Genomic DNA, 13,785 nt, shown 5'->3' on the forward strand with positions numbered 1-13,785 from the left:
ATACACCTGTGTGATAACCTGAAAGAAGAAATAAAACATTACCATCAACCCAGAAACTTCTCTTGTGCATCTTACAAATAATCTGTTCCCATCTTTAAACTTTTTGCTGATTTTTATCATTAAAGATTTATTTTGCCTTCTTTTGGACTTTATATAAATGGAATCATATAATACTTATTCTTTTGCATCTGGTTTCTTCTTCCACTTACAATGCTTTAAAGATTCAATAATATTGCTGTATGTATTGGTAAATCATTCTCTATTGGTGAGTGGTATTTCATTCTATAAATATACCACAATATATTTATCCATTCTCCTTTTGATGGTCTTGTTTCCAGTTTGAGGCAATTATGAATAAGGCTGCTATGTATATTCTTATGTAAATTTTTAAATTTTGTGGTTACATGTTTTCTCTTGGATAAATGCCCAAGAGTAGAAAATTACTGAGTCATATGGTAAGTGTATATTTAACATTTTAAGAAACTGCCTTACTGTTTTCCAAAGTGATTTACCATTTTGTACTCCCATCAATGATGTATGAGAGTTCTACCTGCTCCATATCTATGTCAGCATTTGCTGTTGTTAGTGTTTTTTATTAGCCAATTTAGTGGGTATGAAATAATTCTGTGATTTTAATTTGCATTATATTTCCCTCGTAATTAATGATGTTGAGCACTTTTCATACGCTTATCTTTGTATTTGTGTATTTTTCATGAAACCTTTCATGTCTTTTCCCATTTTAAAATTGGATTGTCTTTTTATTGTGATTCTTATTCTGTGAATTCTGGAGACAAGTCCTTTATCTGGGCTGTGATTTTTGGTCTGTAGACAAAGCTTATCTATTACTTTCTTATTGGGATATCCTGATGAGCAGGAATTTTTATTTTGATAAAGTCTACCTTAATATTTTTTTCTTTTATGGTTTTATGACCTCCAGTTCCCAAAGAACATATTTTCTTCTAAAAGTTTTATGATTTAGGGTTTTATCTCTGCTGTGGATCACAGATGATCTGTGAGCCATCTCAGTGGTTTTAAGCTTTACATCTATGGTTTGGAGTTTTACATTTAGGCATATGATCCATCTCAAATTAATTTTTGTGTTCAAAATGAAATTTATTTCAACATGGATATCCAGTTCCAGCAACATTTTTTAAAAAGATTTTTCTTCACCCATTAGGTTGACTTGGCATCTTGGTTCAAAATCAATGGACTGTATATGTGTGTGCACGAGCACACATGTGTTTATTCTAGACTCTTTAGTCTGAGGAACTTTCAGCATTTCTTATGTTGTAGTTTCTCTACAGGTGAATTTTCTCAGCGTTTACCTGTCAGTGGATATTTTCTACTTTTAGTTTTGAGGGGTGTTTTAGTTGGGTATAGTATTCTATGTTGACCTTTTCTTTCTTCTTTAAGTACTTTAAAGAGGTCATTAATTTGTCCTCAGGTCTCATTTGTTTCGCACTCCTTCAGTGATTACATCTATCTTTGGTCTTTAGCAGATTGAGTAGGTATGTTTATTCTTGTATGGAGTTTACTGAATTTCTTGGATCTCTGTTGATGTTTTTCACTAATATTGGATATTTCTTTTTTTTTTTAACATTCATTTTTGAGAGACAGAGCATGAGCAAGGGAGGGGCAGAGAGAGAGGGAGACACAGAATCTGAAGCAGGCTCCAGGTCTGGGCTGTCAGCACAGCGCTCAATGCAGGGCTCAAACTCACAAACTGTGAGATCATGACCTGAGCCAAAGTCGGCCACTTAACTGACTGAGCCACCCAGGCTCCCCAGAAAGGTTTTTCTTAAGTGACAGGAGTTATCATTATCTTAATCTTAGCACAGAAATATTGATTTCTACCATACATTCCTCAAAGATGTGGGCACTTCCCACCTTATTTTGTTTTGAAGAAATAGCATACTATATTTTTTACACTTTTCGTTTTTCTTTTTTCTTTTTTTTTTTAATTTTTTATTTACTTTTTGATACAGAGAGAGACAGAGCCTGAGAGGGGGAGGGGCAGAGAGAGAAGGAGACACAGAACCGGAAGCAGGCTCCAGGCTCTGAGCTAGCTGTCAGCACAGAGCCCGATGCAGGACTCGAACCCATGAATGTGAGATCTGACCTGAGCCGAAGTTGGAGGCTTAACCGACTGAGCCACCCAGGCACCCCATACACTTTTCGTTTTTCATGTAACTCTGTCACCATCTTGAGGTCTTCTACAGGCTGTAATACGTGTTAGCATGGATGTACTTTGGTTTATTCAAACAATCCCTGGTGATGGACATTTGAGTTGCTGCCAGTATTTTTTCTCACAATGCAGTAAATATTCTTTTGCTCACATTTGCTGTTGAGTGTATGTATTGTATCAAGAATGGGTATACTAAAAATGTTTCATGGGGTGCCTGGGTGGCTCAGTTAAGTGTTGAACTTCACCTCAGGTCATGGTCTCACAGTTGGTGGGTTCAAGCCCCGGGTTGGGCTCTATGCTGACTTGCTTGGAGCCTGCTTTGCATTCTCTTGTCTACCCCCCACCCCCACCCCTCCACCACCCCTCCTTTGTGCACTCTCTCTCAAAAATAAACATTTAAAAAATGCTTTATGAAAGCCCCTGGTGCTTCATATTATTTTATAGTGTTTCCCAGGTGTTGGCTGGGCCCTTAGGAGTTGGTGGTATGAGTTTTGGGAGGATCAGAATCATACAAGAGGTGTACTTTGGTTTATTCAAACAATCCCTGGTGATGGACATTTGAGTTGCTGCCAGTATTTTTTCTCACAATGCACGTGGTGTCAGCACAAAGCTGGCTGTTAGACCCTATCAGTCTTCCTTCTTCACTTCCTTCCTTCCTTCCATCCACTCTTCCTTTCTTTTCTTTTTTTTGGGGCGGGGGTATAACTTTCTTTAAACATATACTGGGGATTCCTCTCCTGCCTCCTCAGCCCCCACCATGGGGGAGAAAAACATGGATATCATTTTGTTTTGAATGCCTTAACCAGTCATATGACTGAAATGGTCCTGATAAGCAAAATTACATCCAAGGAGGATTTCTAGGGGAAATGAAGCCTGATGTGTTATACAAGAAACAGTGTCTATGTAGTTCTGGGATCTTCCTGTGAAGACATTATGTTTTTTGAGGAATTTGTTTCTAATTACCTATGTAATTAAAGCACATTATGCTTACTTCTTGCAATTTGAGAAACCAACATGCTTTCTTATGAAAAAGGCCCTTGTACAGAAAGTGCTCCATCTTTCTCCTATGATCTGGGATCAAAGGAGACCGATAAAAACATATGACAATAACAATATCTACTTACTTAATAACATAGGCATAAAGAATGTCACCTAGTCCTCACAGGACCCCTTTCAGGGAGATTTTATATATTGAGAAGTGTTTCTGAGCTTTCCACTAACATTTGCTTCCCAAAGACTCTCCATCTCAGTAATTGGGAGTACTCTCTATCCAGTTGCTTTTAAAGTTAGAAACCTAGTGGTTTTCCCAGGATATCTATCCCCCATATTTTCTCATTCTCTCATTCTCCCATACCCAGTTCTATACCATGGGAAATTTGTTTTACTTCCTACCATCCTTGAGAAGCCATTTACTTTTTCTCCCTTTCTTTTCTCATCACTTTAGTCCAACTGGATGGTTTTATCAAATCTTGTTTGCAGTACCCTTTACTCTCTCCTAGATGATCAAATCTTGTTCCTCCTTTTGATTCATTTTCCACTCATTTGCTAAGATGAACTCTTTATTATTTTTTTAAAATGTATTATCACTTCTAGTATCTCTTCATCCCATGAGTCCCATATTCCACAGACTGAGCCAGCCAGGAACCCCTAACATGAACTCTTTAAACATTAATTCTAACCTTGTCACTCTGCTCAGAACTCTCTAGTGCCTTCCCAGTGCCCTTAGAATAAAATTCCTCACATGAGCTGTGTGGATCTATACCACGAGTATCTCCTACCTCTCCACCTCTTGCAACCAACTCCCTTCCCCTTTCTTCTTTCCAGCCACACTGGTCTTTTTGTGCTGCAAACTGGCCAAACTTCTTCCATCCTTAGGACCTTTGCACAAACTCTTCGTTTGCCTTAGGATTCTTCCCAGGCCTGGCACTTCCTCATCCCCCTCCCCAAGCTAATGCCTTATCCCCTAGATTTCATTTAAAATCTCTTACCCAGGGAAACTTCTCTGTCCAAGCAAGTCTATATTGGATTTCACTGTTATTTACTTTTTCTATTCTATATTTCTTATTAGCATTTACCAGGATTCTAATTATATAGTTATGTAGTTCTTTTATTTTTCTCTAATTGGAGTAGGTAATACACCCATGTGATACAAAATTCAAATTGTACACCAGGTATAGAACAAAGTCCCTTCTCTTCTCTGTCCCTTTGCTATCCAGTTTTTCTCCGTACAAGTAACCCCTTTTAGCATTTTGAATATCCTTCCAGAGATATTTTCTGAGTACACAAGCAATTATATGCATAACGTTTCTCTTGATTTTTTTGCCTTCTCCTTTAACAGATAGTATATACTTTTTTTGCACTTTGTTTTTATCTGTTAATATATCTTGGCAATTCTTCTATGACAATATGTAAATAGTTGCCTCTTTGTCATGTGCCAGATAATAGGGGCTTACCATAAATTTTTAACCTCAATCATTAGGCATTGAGGTTGTTTTCAGGCTTTGATTACTACAAACAATGCTGCATTGAATAATTTTGTACATAAAGACATTTCCCACAAATATACCTATAGAATAAATTCCTAGAATTGAAATAAGGGAATTAAAGTTGATGTGCATTTAAAATTTTGGTAATTTCCAAACTGCTCTCAATGGAGGTTGTATCAATTCACATTCTCACTAGCCACAGATGAAGAATGCATGTTTCCTCACAACTATGTTAGTGAAAAAGTTTTTTTCTTTGCCAATGTAACAGGTATAAAATATCTCTTGGAAACTAATTCGCATGTTTCGTCTTCTTGCAAAGTTATATTTTTGTGTTTAACAACCATATGTATTTCTTATTTAGTGAACTGTTTCTTCATAAATTTTGCTTGTCTTATTAATGTCTGACTTCCTCTCTCTACTTTAAGGTCGGTGCTGTGGGTGTAGGGAATCCTGTTATAGTTTTGTCCATTACATAGTTCAGGTACTAGGATGAATGAAGCTCAAGAAATGACTGGCTCACGTCAGGCAGTAGTCAAGTTCACAACTCGTGTTTAACTCCAAAGCCCACACTTATTTCCACACTCATTCACAAGAAAGACTAATCATTTAGTACACCATACCAGGGGCCAGATGGGTAATGTCAAACAGCTCAAGTGTGACAGGAAGTGGACTATGGCAACATGGAGAACCTATGTTCAGTCGCATCGTTTTTCAGAACCGGCTTTTTTTTTTTTTTTTTTTTTTGACATTTAGGAATGGAGGCCCATTGTGGGATGTTTATATTCCTTGAGGCCGCGTTTCTGGCTTTCCCGCGAAATCTTTAAAGAAAAAAAATCCTTTCCAATCAAAACAAGACTGCGCTCCAACATAGCCTAAGCAGCGGGTTAGCAAATTCTGGCGTAAACAAGAGTGGGAGCCTGATGAGGGGAATACCTCAGTTGGACAGTGGCAGCTAAGAAACGACGTTTTATGAATGCCGAGAATGGGGCTCTGCCCTAGGGTTTGGGGGCCAGGATTCCCGAAGGATTGAAATAAACGCAAAGTGGCGTCGGTGCTGGGCAGGGGTAGGCGCCGGGAGAAGTGCGCAGCATTCCCAGCTGTGTCTGGCAGCTCCAGCCAGCGAGGCCCCGGGTTTCTCCAGCAGCACTCAAGGCTACGGCGTGGGGGTGGGGGTGGGGTTGCCCCAGATGAAAAGAACTGCCTGTGCATTCCCTCGCCCGGTCCCTCAGAGCCAAGCCTTCAGGGTTTGGACCCGACCCTTCCTAGTTTTCCTGAAGACGATCCTAACGCGAAACGTTCCGTCCCAGGATCTATTTCCCATTCGGCTCAGGCCCCTCCCAGCTCTTCGAGTCCTACCATTTCCGTTTGCCTGGTTGTCTGGGAGACAGCCAACTTCCGGCCGGGAAGTGGTGGGCGGAGCCAAGATGGCCGAGGAGAGACTCCTGACGGTGAGCGCAGAGATTCTACTTAGGGTCCCCGCCGCCAGGCGGGGCCGGGCCGGGCCGGGCGGAGCCGAGCGGCGACACAGGCTTATGGGCGACCGGTGTCCCACGCAGCTGCCCCTGGGGAGGTGCGGAGCCGGCTCTGGAGCTGCTCGGGCTGCGCGGGGCGATACGGCCTCTCTCACGGGAACTGGTCCACCTGGTGGCGAGACTGAATTCTTTGCAGCGCTGGGTCTGCGTTAGGATTGTAGTCCGTTTTGGGGTGTGCTGGACGGAGAAGGGAGATTTTCATCAGAAACGGCGCTTTTGCTATTCCCATCTTCTGTGACTCACGAGGTTTGGAAAGGAAGCACTACCGTTTGAGCAGCGACCATTTGTGTTAATCCCCTGGATTAGGAATTGAATATGACAAAGCTTGGAAGCTTTCCGCGTCACTGCCTTCTGCCGGTGTGTCGGGACCATGTTTTCTCTGTTGTGATTACGTTTAGGAAAGGTGCGGATTTGGGATTCAGCTGCAGCTTGAGTTAGGGCCTTGATTAAACTCCACAGAGCTGTTCATACAAAGTAGCCCAGCTGAATGCGGGATCTCCCAGTGGTAGTTGTTTGCGAGGTGTTTGTTTATAATTGGACCTAATGTCTGTAAATTTCTAAGTGTGAAACCTTGTCTACGTTGTTTTAGCGTTGGGTTTCAAAGCATGGTCTTCGCATTGGTTGGAATGACTTTAGGTGGTTTTTTGTTTTTTGTTTTTTGTTTTTTAATTTATTGCCCTTTGAAAAACGCCCCGGAAAACATAGGAGACAGACATAACAGGTTTTGGCTGACTGTTTTACAGCTTAGTTTTGGCAGTTGAGAAGCAAGACCAGTGCTATCTATGAGGGCGGAGAGGGGCTTGATTTCTGTTCCCTTCTCATTTCCAGAGAAGTCAAATTATTTTTAGTGTAATCGTACAACTCAATACAGAGAACGGGGTCCAAGGCAAAGACTTTTGTTAAGCTACAAATTAAAATTAAAATTTAATAGCATGATTAGTGTTACTAGGTTTTAAATATTAGAAACATAGCAAAGGAAATACTTCACCTACATAGTCTTTTTTTTTTCTTTTCCAAAATATTTACTTTTGAGAGAGAGAGGGAGGGAGTGAGAGGGAGTCAGAGAGACTGAAGTAGGCTCCAGGCTCAGAGCTGTCAGCACAGGGCCCAACGTTGGGCTTGAACTCAGGAGCTTGAACTCATGTGAGATCATGACCTAAACCGAAGTTGGAAGCTTAACTGACTGAGCCACCAGGTGTCCCTCACGTACATAATCTTGAATGTAAGGTATAATTATAACACAACACTGCTACAGATAGAGCTTATTCTCCAGGGCTCCTGGCAGGCAGAGAGATAGGTGTTCATAAGCAGAATATGAACTAGATGTCTGTCATTTTAGAATTTAGAATTTTAGAATCTTATTAGTGTTTTAAAGAGAATGGCTGTTTTATTTCAATATGACGTTAGCATTTTAGCCTGAAGTTAACTGATTATTTTCATTATAGTCAAGTTTATTGCTAGCAGTGTTATGTTGGTACTAATTTCATCTTTTCATGCATGAAAATTTGAATTTCTGACCTTTTTGGAAATGGTCTGGTATGTTGTAATAAAATTAAAAGGGCCCAGCAGTCTCACTCACTCAACCAACAGACCTGTAACCCATTGAAATAAAAACAAAACAAAAGCATAAAGTACTCGGGTGTTCATTGCAGTATTGTTTACAGTAGCAAAATACTGGAAACAAGGTGAATGCCCATTAACAGGATAATAGATGACATCTGACACTTCCCTTCTGAGGAATATGGATGTAGATGTTAGATCACTTCCATATTTAACCAATCCTTTTGCCCATTCCACTTCTTCATTCTGGGGTTGTTTTCCTTTTTCTTAAAATTATAAAAGAAATTTTTTTCTAAGGTTTTGAGTTTTTTTAAAGTAATTTCTACACACAACATGGGGCTCAGGCTTACAACCCCAAGACCAAGAGTCACATGCTCTACACACTGAACCAGCCAGGCTGCCCTTAAAGTTTATTTAATGAGTCTGAAACTCTCAAATTTTATTTCTCCGAAAGTTTCCTTATTTGCCATTGTTCTTGAGAGTATTTTTTTAGGTTTATTTATTTAGTTTAGTAATCTCTATACCCAATATGGGACTCAAACTCATGACCCTGAGATCAAGAGTCACATGCTCTTCTGATTGAGCCAAACAGGCACCCCAAAGATTAATTTTGAGGTATAAGAGTTTAGATCTGTATTGGCAAACACTTTTTGTAAAGGGCCGGTAATAAATGTTTTGGGCTTTGTGGGCCAAGCTCTGTCTCAGGTAACTCAGTTATGCAATTACAGTGTGGAAGCATCCATAGACCATATGTAAACATGTGCATGCGACTGTATTCTGATAAAATTTTGTTTATAGCCACTTAAATTTGAATTTTGTTATTTTCAGAAGTTACAAGATATCAAAAAATTAAAAACTATTAAGAATGTAAAAAACATTCTTAGTTTGTGGGCCATATAAAAATGGGCTGAATTTGTTTGATCTGTGGGCCATTGTTTGCTGACTTTGTGTTTAGATTAACATGCATTTTACTTAGGCACCTGAAACAAGGGAGTGATTTTTCTTATAATGTCTTTATGTGATATTATTTCCCATTTTTAATTGTTGAGACATCAGCTGTCAATCTAATTTTTTTTTCTGTTTAGATTATTTCCTGATACTTTTTTCCTCTGGTGGTTGCTTTTAGTCTATGGTCATAGCACCCTGAACGTGCCTGATCTCGTCTGGTGGTTGCTTTTAAAAACTTATTGGGGCGCCTGGGTGCCTCAGTCGGTTGAGCGTCAGACTTTGGCTCAGGTCATGATCTCACGGTTTGTGGGTTCGAGCCCCGCATCGGGCTCTGTGCTGACAGCTAGCTCAGAGCCTGGAGCCCACTTGGGATTCTGTGCCTCCCTCTCTCTCTGACCCTCCCCTGCTCGCACTCTCTCTCGCGGTCTCTCAAAAAACAAATTAAAAACATTAAAAAATTAAGAAAAAAACCAACTTCTTATTGTCTCTGGTGCAGGTCCTTGTGATGTATACAAGCGTGGATTTATTTTCATTTAACCTGGTCAAGATTGGTTGAGCATTGTGAATCTAAAGATTAGTATCTCACATTACTTCTAGAAATTTTCAGCCATTGTTTTTTCTTATATCTTACCATATCATATATAATATAGGAGGTAAGTAGAAGAAAAATCCATCTGAAGATTTTCTGCAAAGTTATGATATAAGATAGTATTTTTATATTCAATAATGTCACTTAAAAAGAAAAAAAACCCTCCCTCCTAGAATTGAGTGCTAGGCAGTTTCTGTATACATAACTGCATAAACTTCCTTTTGTTAAAGTTATTACTATTTTGGTTTGACTGCTAAGCTGTATGACAATAGGTATAATGCTAATATGTAGTGTCCAGAGCTTAGTATATTTATTTGTGCACATTTTATGCATTATAATTATACGTTACACATAAATATATATTCTAAATATGCATTATATGTTATTAATAGTTTGGATAGCAAAAGTTATGACTTGACATTTGTTTTTAAGCTACATTAAAAATAATTCTTTGTACCTGTATGTAGTTAATGGATTAATTGCATGATTGGAGAGCTACTGATTATGGTTATATGAATGCTTTCTTTAAGTTAGCAAGATTTATGGTGGTGCTTTAATACAGACTTCTTTCTTTTCAGAGAACTCCGTTTCCTGTATCTGCTGAATCTCGGAAACCCCGACTGAAAAAAGGTCAGTGCGCAGTTTTATTGTATGTGTATTTGCACAGATTTTCTATTGATTCTTTGTTCTCTAGGCATTAGAGCTTTTAAAAATGTGAGTTTTGGGGGATAGCAGTAGTAGTCTATTCTGCCATATCTAGCTTTTATTTTACAGAATTGTTAGATATTATGGGATTGCTTCTGCCTGTAAAATGTGTTAACTGGGGATTTATTATTATGTAAGTGTATATTAATTATTAATTTTCTGCTTGTGGAAAAACCACTGTAAAGTTCCTAGAGTACCTCTCAGGCCTCACATAATCTCATATGTATGTCAAATAAGTATGAGGTTTTATAAAAATTGAAGATAAGGTAAGGATATATATAGAGATAGATAGATATATATATATTAAAGAGCTGCATTTGAAAATCTGATAGAGATATATTTTATTTAGAGGAACAGAATTCCTTTATTAACTTCTAGTCTTAGGAAGGTTTACATCAGATTGTAGTTAACTATATTGGATATTCTTTCATGTCTAATAAACATATCTAATTCCTAACAAATTCATTGGGCATTAGAAAATACCCAGTCTTTTTATTTAGCGGAAGAGACCATCTATTTTATTATTTACTCATTTATTTATTATTTTCTAGCTGAGGAACCCAAAGCTGAGTGGAAGGGGCATGACTTGCCCAAGGTCATGTGTGTGGTTCTTATCTGCATTATGAGTTATAGTTACCAGGCAGTACATCCTTTTGCAAAAAGCATTTCCCTGTTGTCTGCTAAGATTTTTAAAGTTCATTTTACCAAAATATTGTTTAGTTTACTTGGGGCATTTCTGTTCCTCTTTGAAATTATGATACAAGTTGTTGGAAAATACGATTGCCTTCAGAATTTGTTTTCAAAGAGTTTTTCAGGAATACATCTTTCGTTGAAAGGGCAGTTACATTTGTAATTTAGATTATTTGTGAAATTTAAGTGTTTATTCTAATTCTAATATCTAACATAGTTGCTAAATGCTTTTTTACATCATTTCTGGACATGAGAGTCATTTTGCTGTGATGTCTGTCACTTTGTTTAATCGCTGGGGTGATTTGGCTGATAGGTGGGGCTAGTAGGTATTGTGATGGTCTCTCCGGTGTTCTTTCCATGCTTCCTCCAGAGTCAAACTCCATGGTTTGACTGACTTCCGGCCAGGAGAGCGGTAATTAGTATATACCAATCAAAAGTTGACACACGGCCAATTCAGGCCAAGGAGATACAAAGTTGATAACTATGGGGCAGTGAGGCACATTTGGCACGCTATGCTATAAAAAGTCACAGTGCTATAATGCCCCTTCCAATCCTTTCTCCCCACTTTCTGGTTTCTATTACTAAAGTTTAGTTTTTCCTGTTCTTGAGGAGTACTTACTCAGTTCCAGGACCAGTGATAGGTATCTGAAATACAAAGATAGGGCATAGATTCTGCCCTTAGGAATTGACAGTCTTTAGGGCATATAGAATAAAAGCAGATTATTGAAGTGTAGTGTATGCATTCCAGTTTCTTCAGCTCTTTTTATGTGAAATATCTAGAACTCCTTTGCCGTTATTGCTTTGGTTCTCTGGTGAAAGTCATTGGTCCCCTTGGAAATATAAAGTTTAGGACTAAATAGAATATTTCAGGTATGAACAGGGCCAGGTGGAATATCTGGAAGGTAAAAATCTCTTCACCTGGATCTTTTATTTCTTTTAGTCCAGCTCAAAGTTGCATTGCCTTTTGGGCAACTTTTTTACACATTTGTAATACCACTGTATTTTATAATTTCAGGAGTATCGTTTATATAGAATACAGTGACTACAATATAAATGATACTTTTGGAATTGTGCAAAGTGGTGACACAGGCACCTAAAATATTGAGGGTATAACCTCTTAACCTGCCCTTAATTTCCAGCTTCCACAACCCCAAATATTATTTTGTCAATATGGTGAACTACATTGATTGAATTTTGGAATGTTGGTACCAACCTTTGAATTCCTGGGATACACTCCACATGGTCATGGTGAATTAACCTTTTTATATGTTGTTGGATTCAATTTGCTAATCTTTGTTAAGAATTTTTACATTTGGGGGCACTTGGGTGGCTCAGTCGGGTAAGCATCCAACTTCAGCCCAGGTCATGATCTCACAGTTTGTGAGTTCAAGCCCTGCGTCAGGCTCTGTGCTGACAGCGTGGAGCTTGGAGCCTGTTTCGGATTCTGTGTCTCCTACTCTCTTCCCCTCCACCTCTCTTCTCTCTCTCTCTCTCTCTCTCTCTCTTTCCCTCTCTCCCTCCCTCCCTCTCCCCCCCTCAAAAATAAATAAACATTTAAAAAATTTACAAAAAAAGAATTTTTTTGTTTGTTAATGAGGGATGTTGGACTATAGTTTTTTTCTTTTTTCTTTTTTTTTTTTTTTTTAAGTATCAGGGTAATGTGGCCTCAAAACAAGTTGGGACTCTTCCCTCTTCTATTTCCTGGAAGATTTTGTGTAGAATTGGTGTTAGGTCTTTCTTAAATGTTTGCTAGAGTATGACAGTGAAGTAATCGAGGTCTGGGTTTTTCTTTGTTGGAAGGTATTTTAACTATAAACTTAATTTCTTTAACAGATGTGGCCTATTCAGGCTATACATATTTCTTTAGGGAGAGCTTTGGTACCGCTTTTCTTTCAAAACAGTTTATCCATTTCATCTCAGTTATCAAATTTATTGGCATAAAAGTCAGTAATTCTATAGTTTCCTTTTAATGCCTGTAAAATGTGTAGTGATATTCCCTCTGTTCCTGATTTTGATGATTTGTGTCCATTATCATTTTTTTCTTGATCAGTTTGGCTAGAGGTTTATCCATTTTATTGATCTTTTCAAAGAACCAGATTTTGATTTTATTTTCTCTACTGCTTTTCTGTTTCAATTTCGTCAATTTCTTATCTAATACTCTGTTTAATTTGCAGTTTCTTGTTTCTTTTTGCAGTAGAAACTTAGATCATCCATTTGAGATTTTTCTTCTTTTATGTTATAAGCCTTTAATACTTTACATTTCCCTCTAAGCAGTGTTTAACTGGTTCATACATATTTCAAATGTTATGTTTTAACTTTTATACAATTCTAAATGTTCTCAGGTTTTGTGTTGTCCTCCAACCCACGCACATTTAAGAAAAGTATTGATTAATTTCCATGTATTTGAGGATTTTCCAAGGTTTTTTTCCTTATTTGTTTCTAGTTTAATTCTAATTATGGTTAAAGACCATACTTTATATGGTTTGTTTTAAGAATATGGTCTGTGTTGGTGAATATTCCATGTACCTTGAAAAGAATGTGTATTCTCTTACTGGATGGAATAGTCTATAAATGTCAGTTATGTGAAGTTGTTTGATAGTGATGTTCTTCTGTGTACTTACTGATACAGATACTAATATCCTTACAAAGAAGAGACTGATACCCGTAATGGGAGAAGGATGTTGAATTATGCACCTGTAATTATGGGTTTGTCTCTTTCTACTTCAAGATCTTTCCTTTGTGTGTTTGGTTGAAGGTCTGTTGTTAGATGTATATACATTTAGGATTAATTCAAAATTCACTCAGTTCATTCAGAAGAGTGAATTGACTCTTTTGTCATTATGTAATGTCCCTCTTTTATTCTCTATAATATTCTTTCTTTGAAGTCAACTTTGCCTGATGATTTTGAGGATATTAGAGCTCATTATAGTTTTGCTTTGACTAGTGTTTGCATGGTAAAGTAGAGTTTACCTACAGTCAAATTGACCTTTTTCTTTAAGTATAAAGTTCTGGGAGTTTTGACAAATGAACTTAGTCACATGACCACCACCACCATCACAATCAAGATCTAGAAACAGCTAGGGGTGTCTG

At 38.0% G+C, this 13,785-nt stretch overlaps 1 protein-coding gene across 8 annotated transcripts in view; it reads left to right on the forward strand.

Annotated features, from left to right (window-relative positions):
- Positions 1–6,083: 6,083 nt before the first annotated feature.
- BBS4 (Bardet-Biedl syndrome 4) overlaps positions 6,084–13,785 on the forward strand; it is a 54,513-nt gene continuing 46,811 nt past the window's right edge. For 2 of the 8 annotated variants that reach the window (XM_029950606.1, XM_029950609.1), the window contains exons 1-2: positions 6,084–6,119; positions 9,879–9,930. In XM_029950606.1, the coding sequence (XP_029806466.1) occupies positions 6,096–6,119; positions 9,879–9,930 (76 nt within the window). In that variant the 5' untranslated portion in view covers positions 6,084–6,095. Of the gene's footprint in view, positions 6,120–6,174; positions 6,561–9,878; positions 9,931–13,785 lie in introns of those variants that run through there. The other 6 variants (XR_003912936.1, XM_029950605.1, XM_029950610.1 and 3 more) reach the window with 5 other exon arrangements.

Source organism: Suricata suricatta, chromosome 9 (assembly GCF_006229205.1).
Source record: "Suricata suricatta isolate VVHF042 chromosome 9, meerkat_22Aug2017_6uvM2_HiC, whole genome shotgun sequence".
Classification (NCBI taxonomy): domain Eukaryota; kingdom Metazoa; phylum Chordata; class Mammalia; order Carnivora; family Herpestidae; genus Suricata; species Suricata suricatta.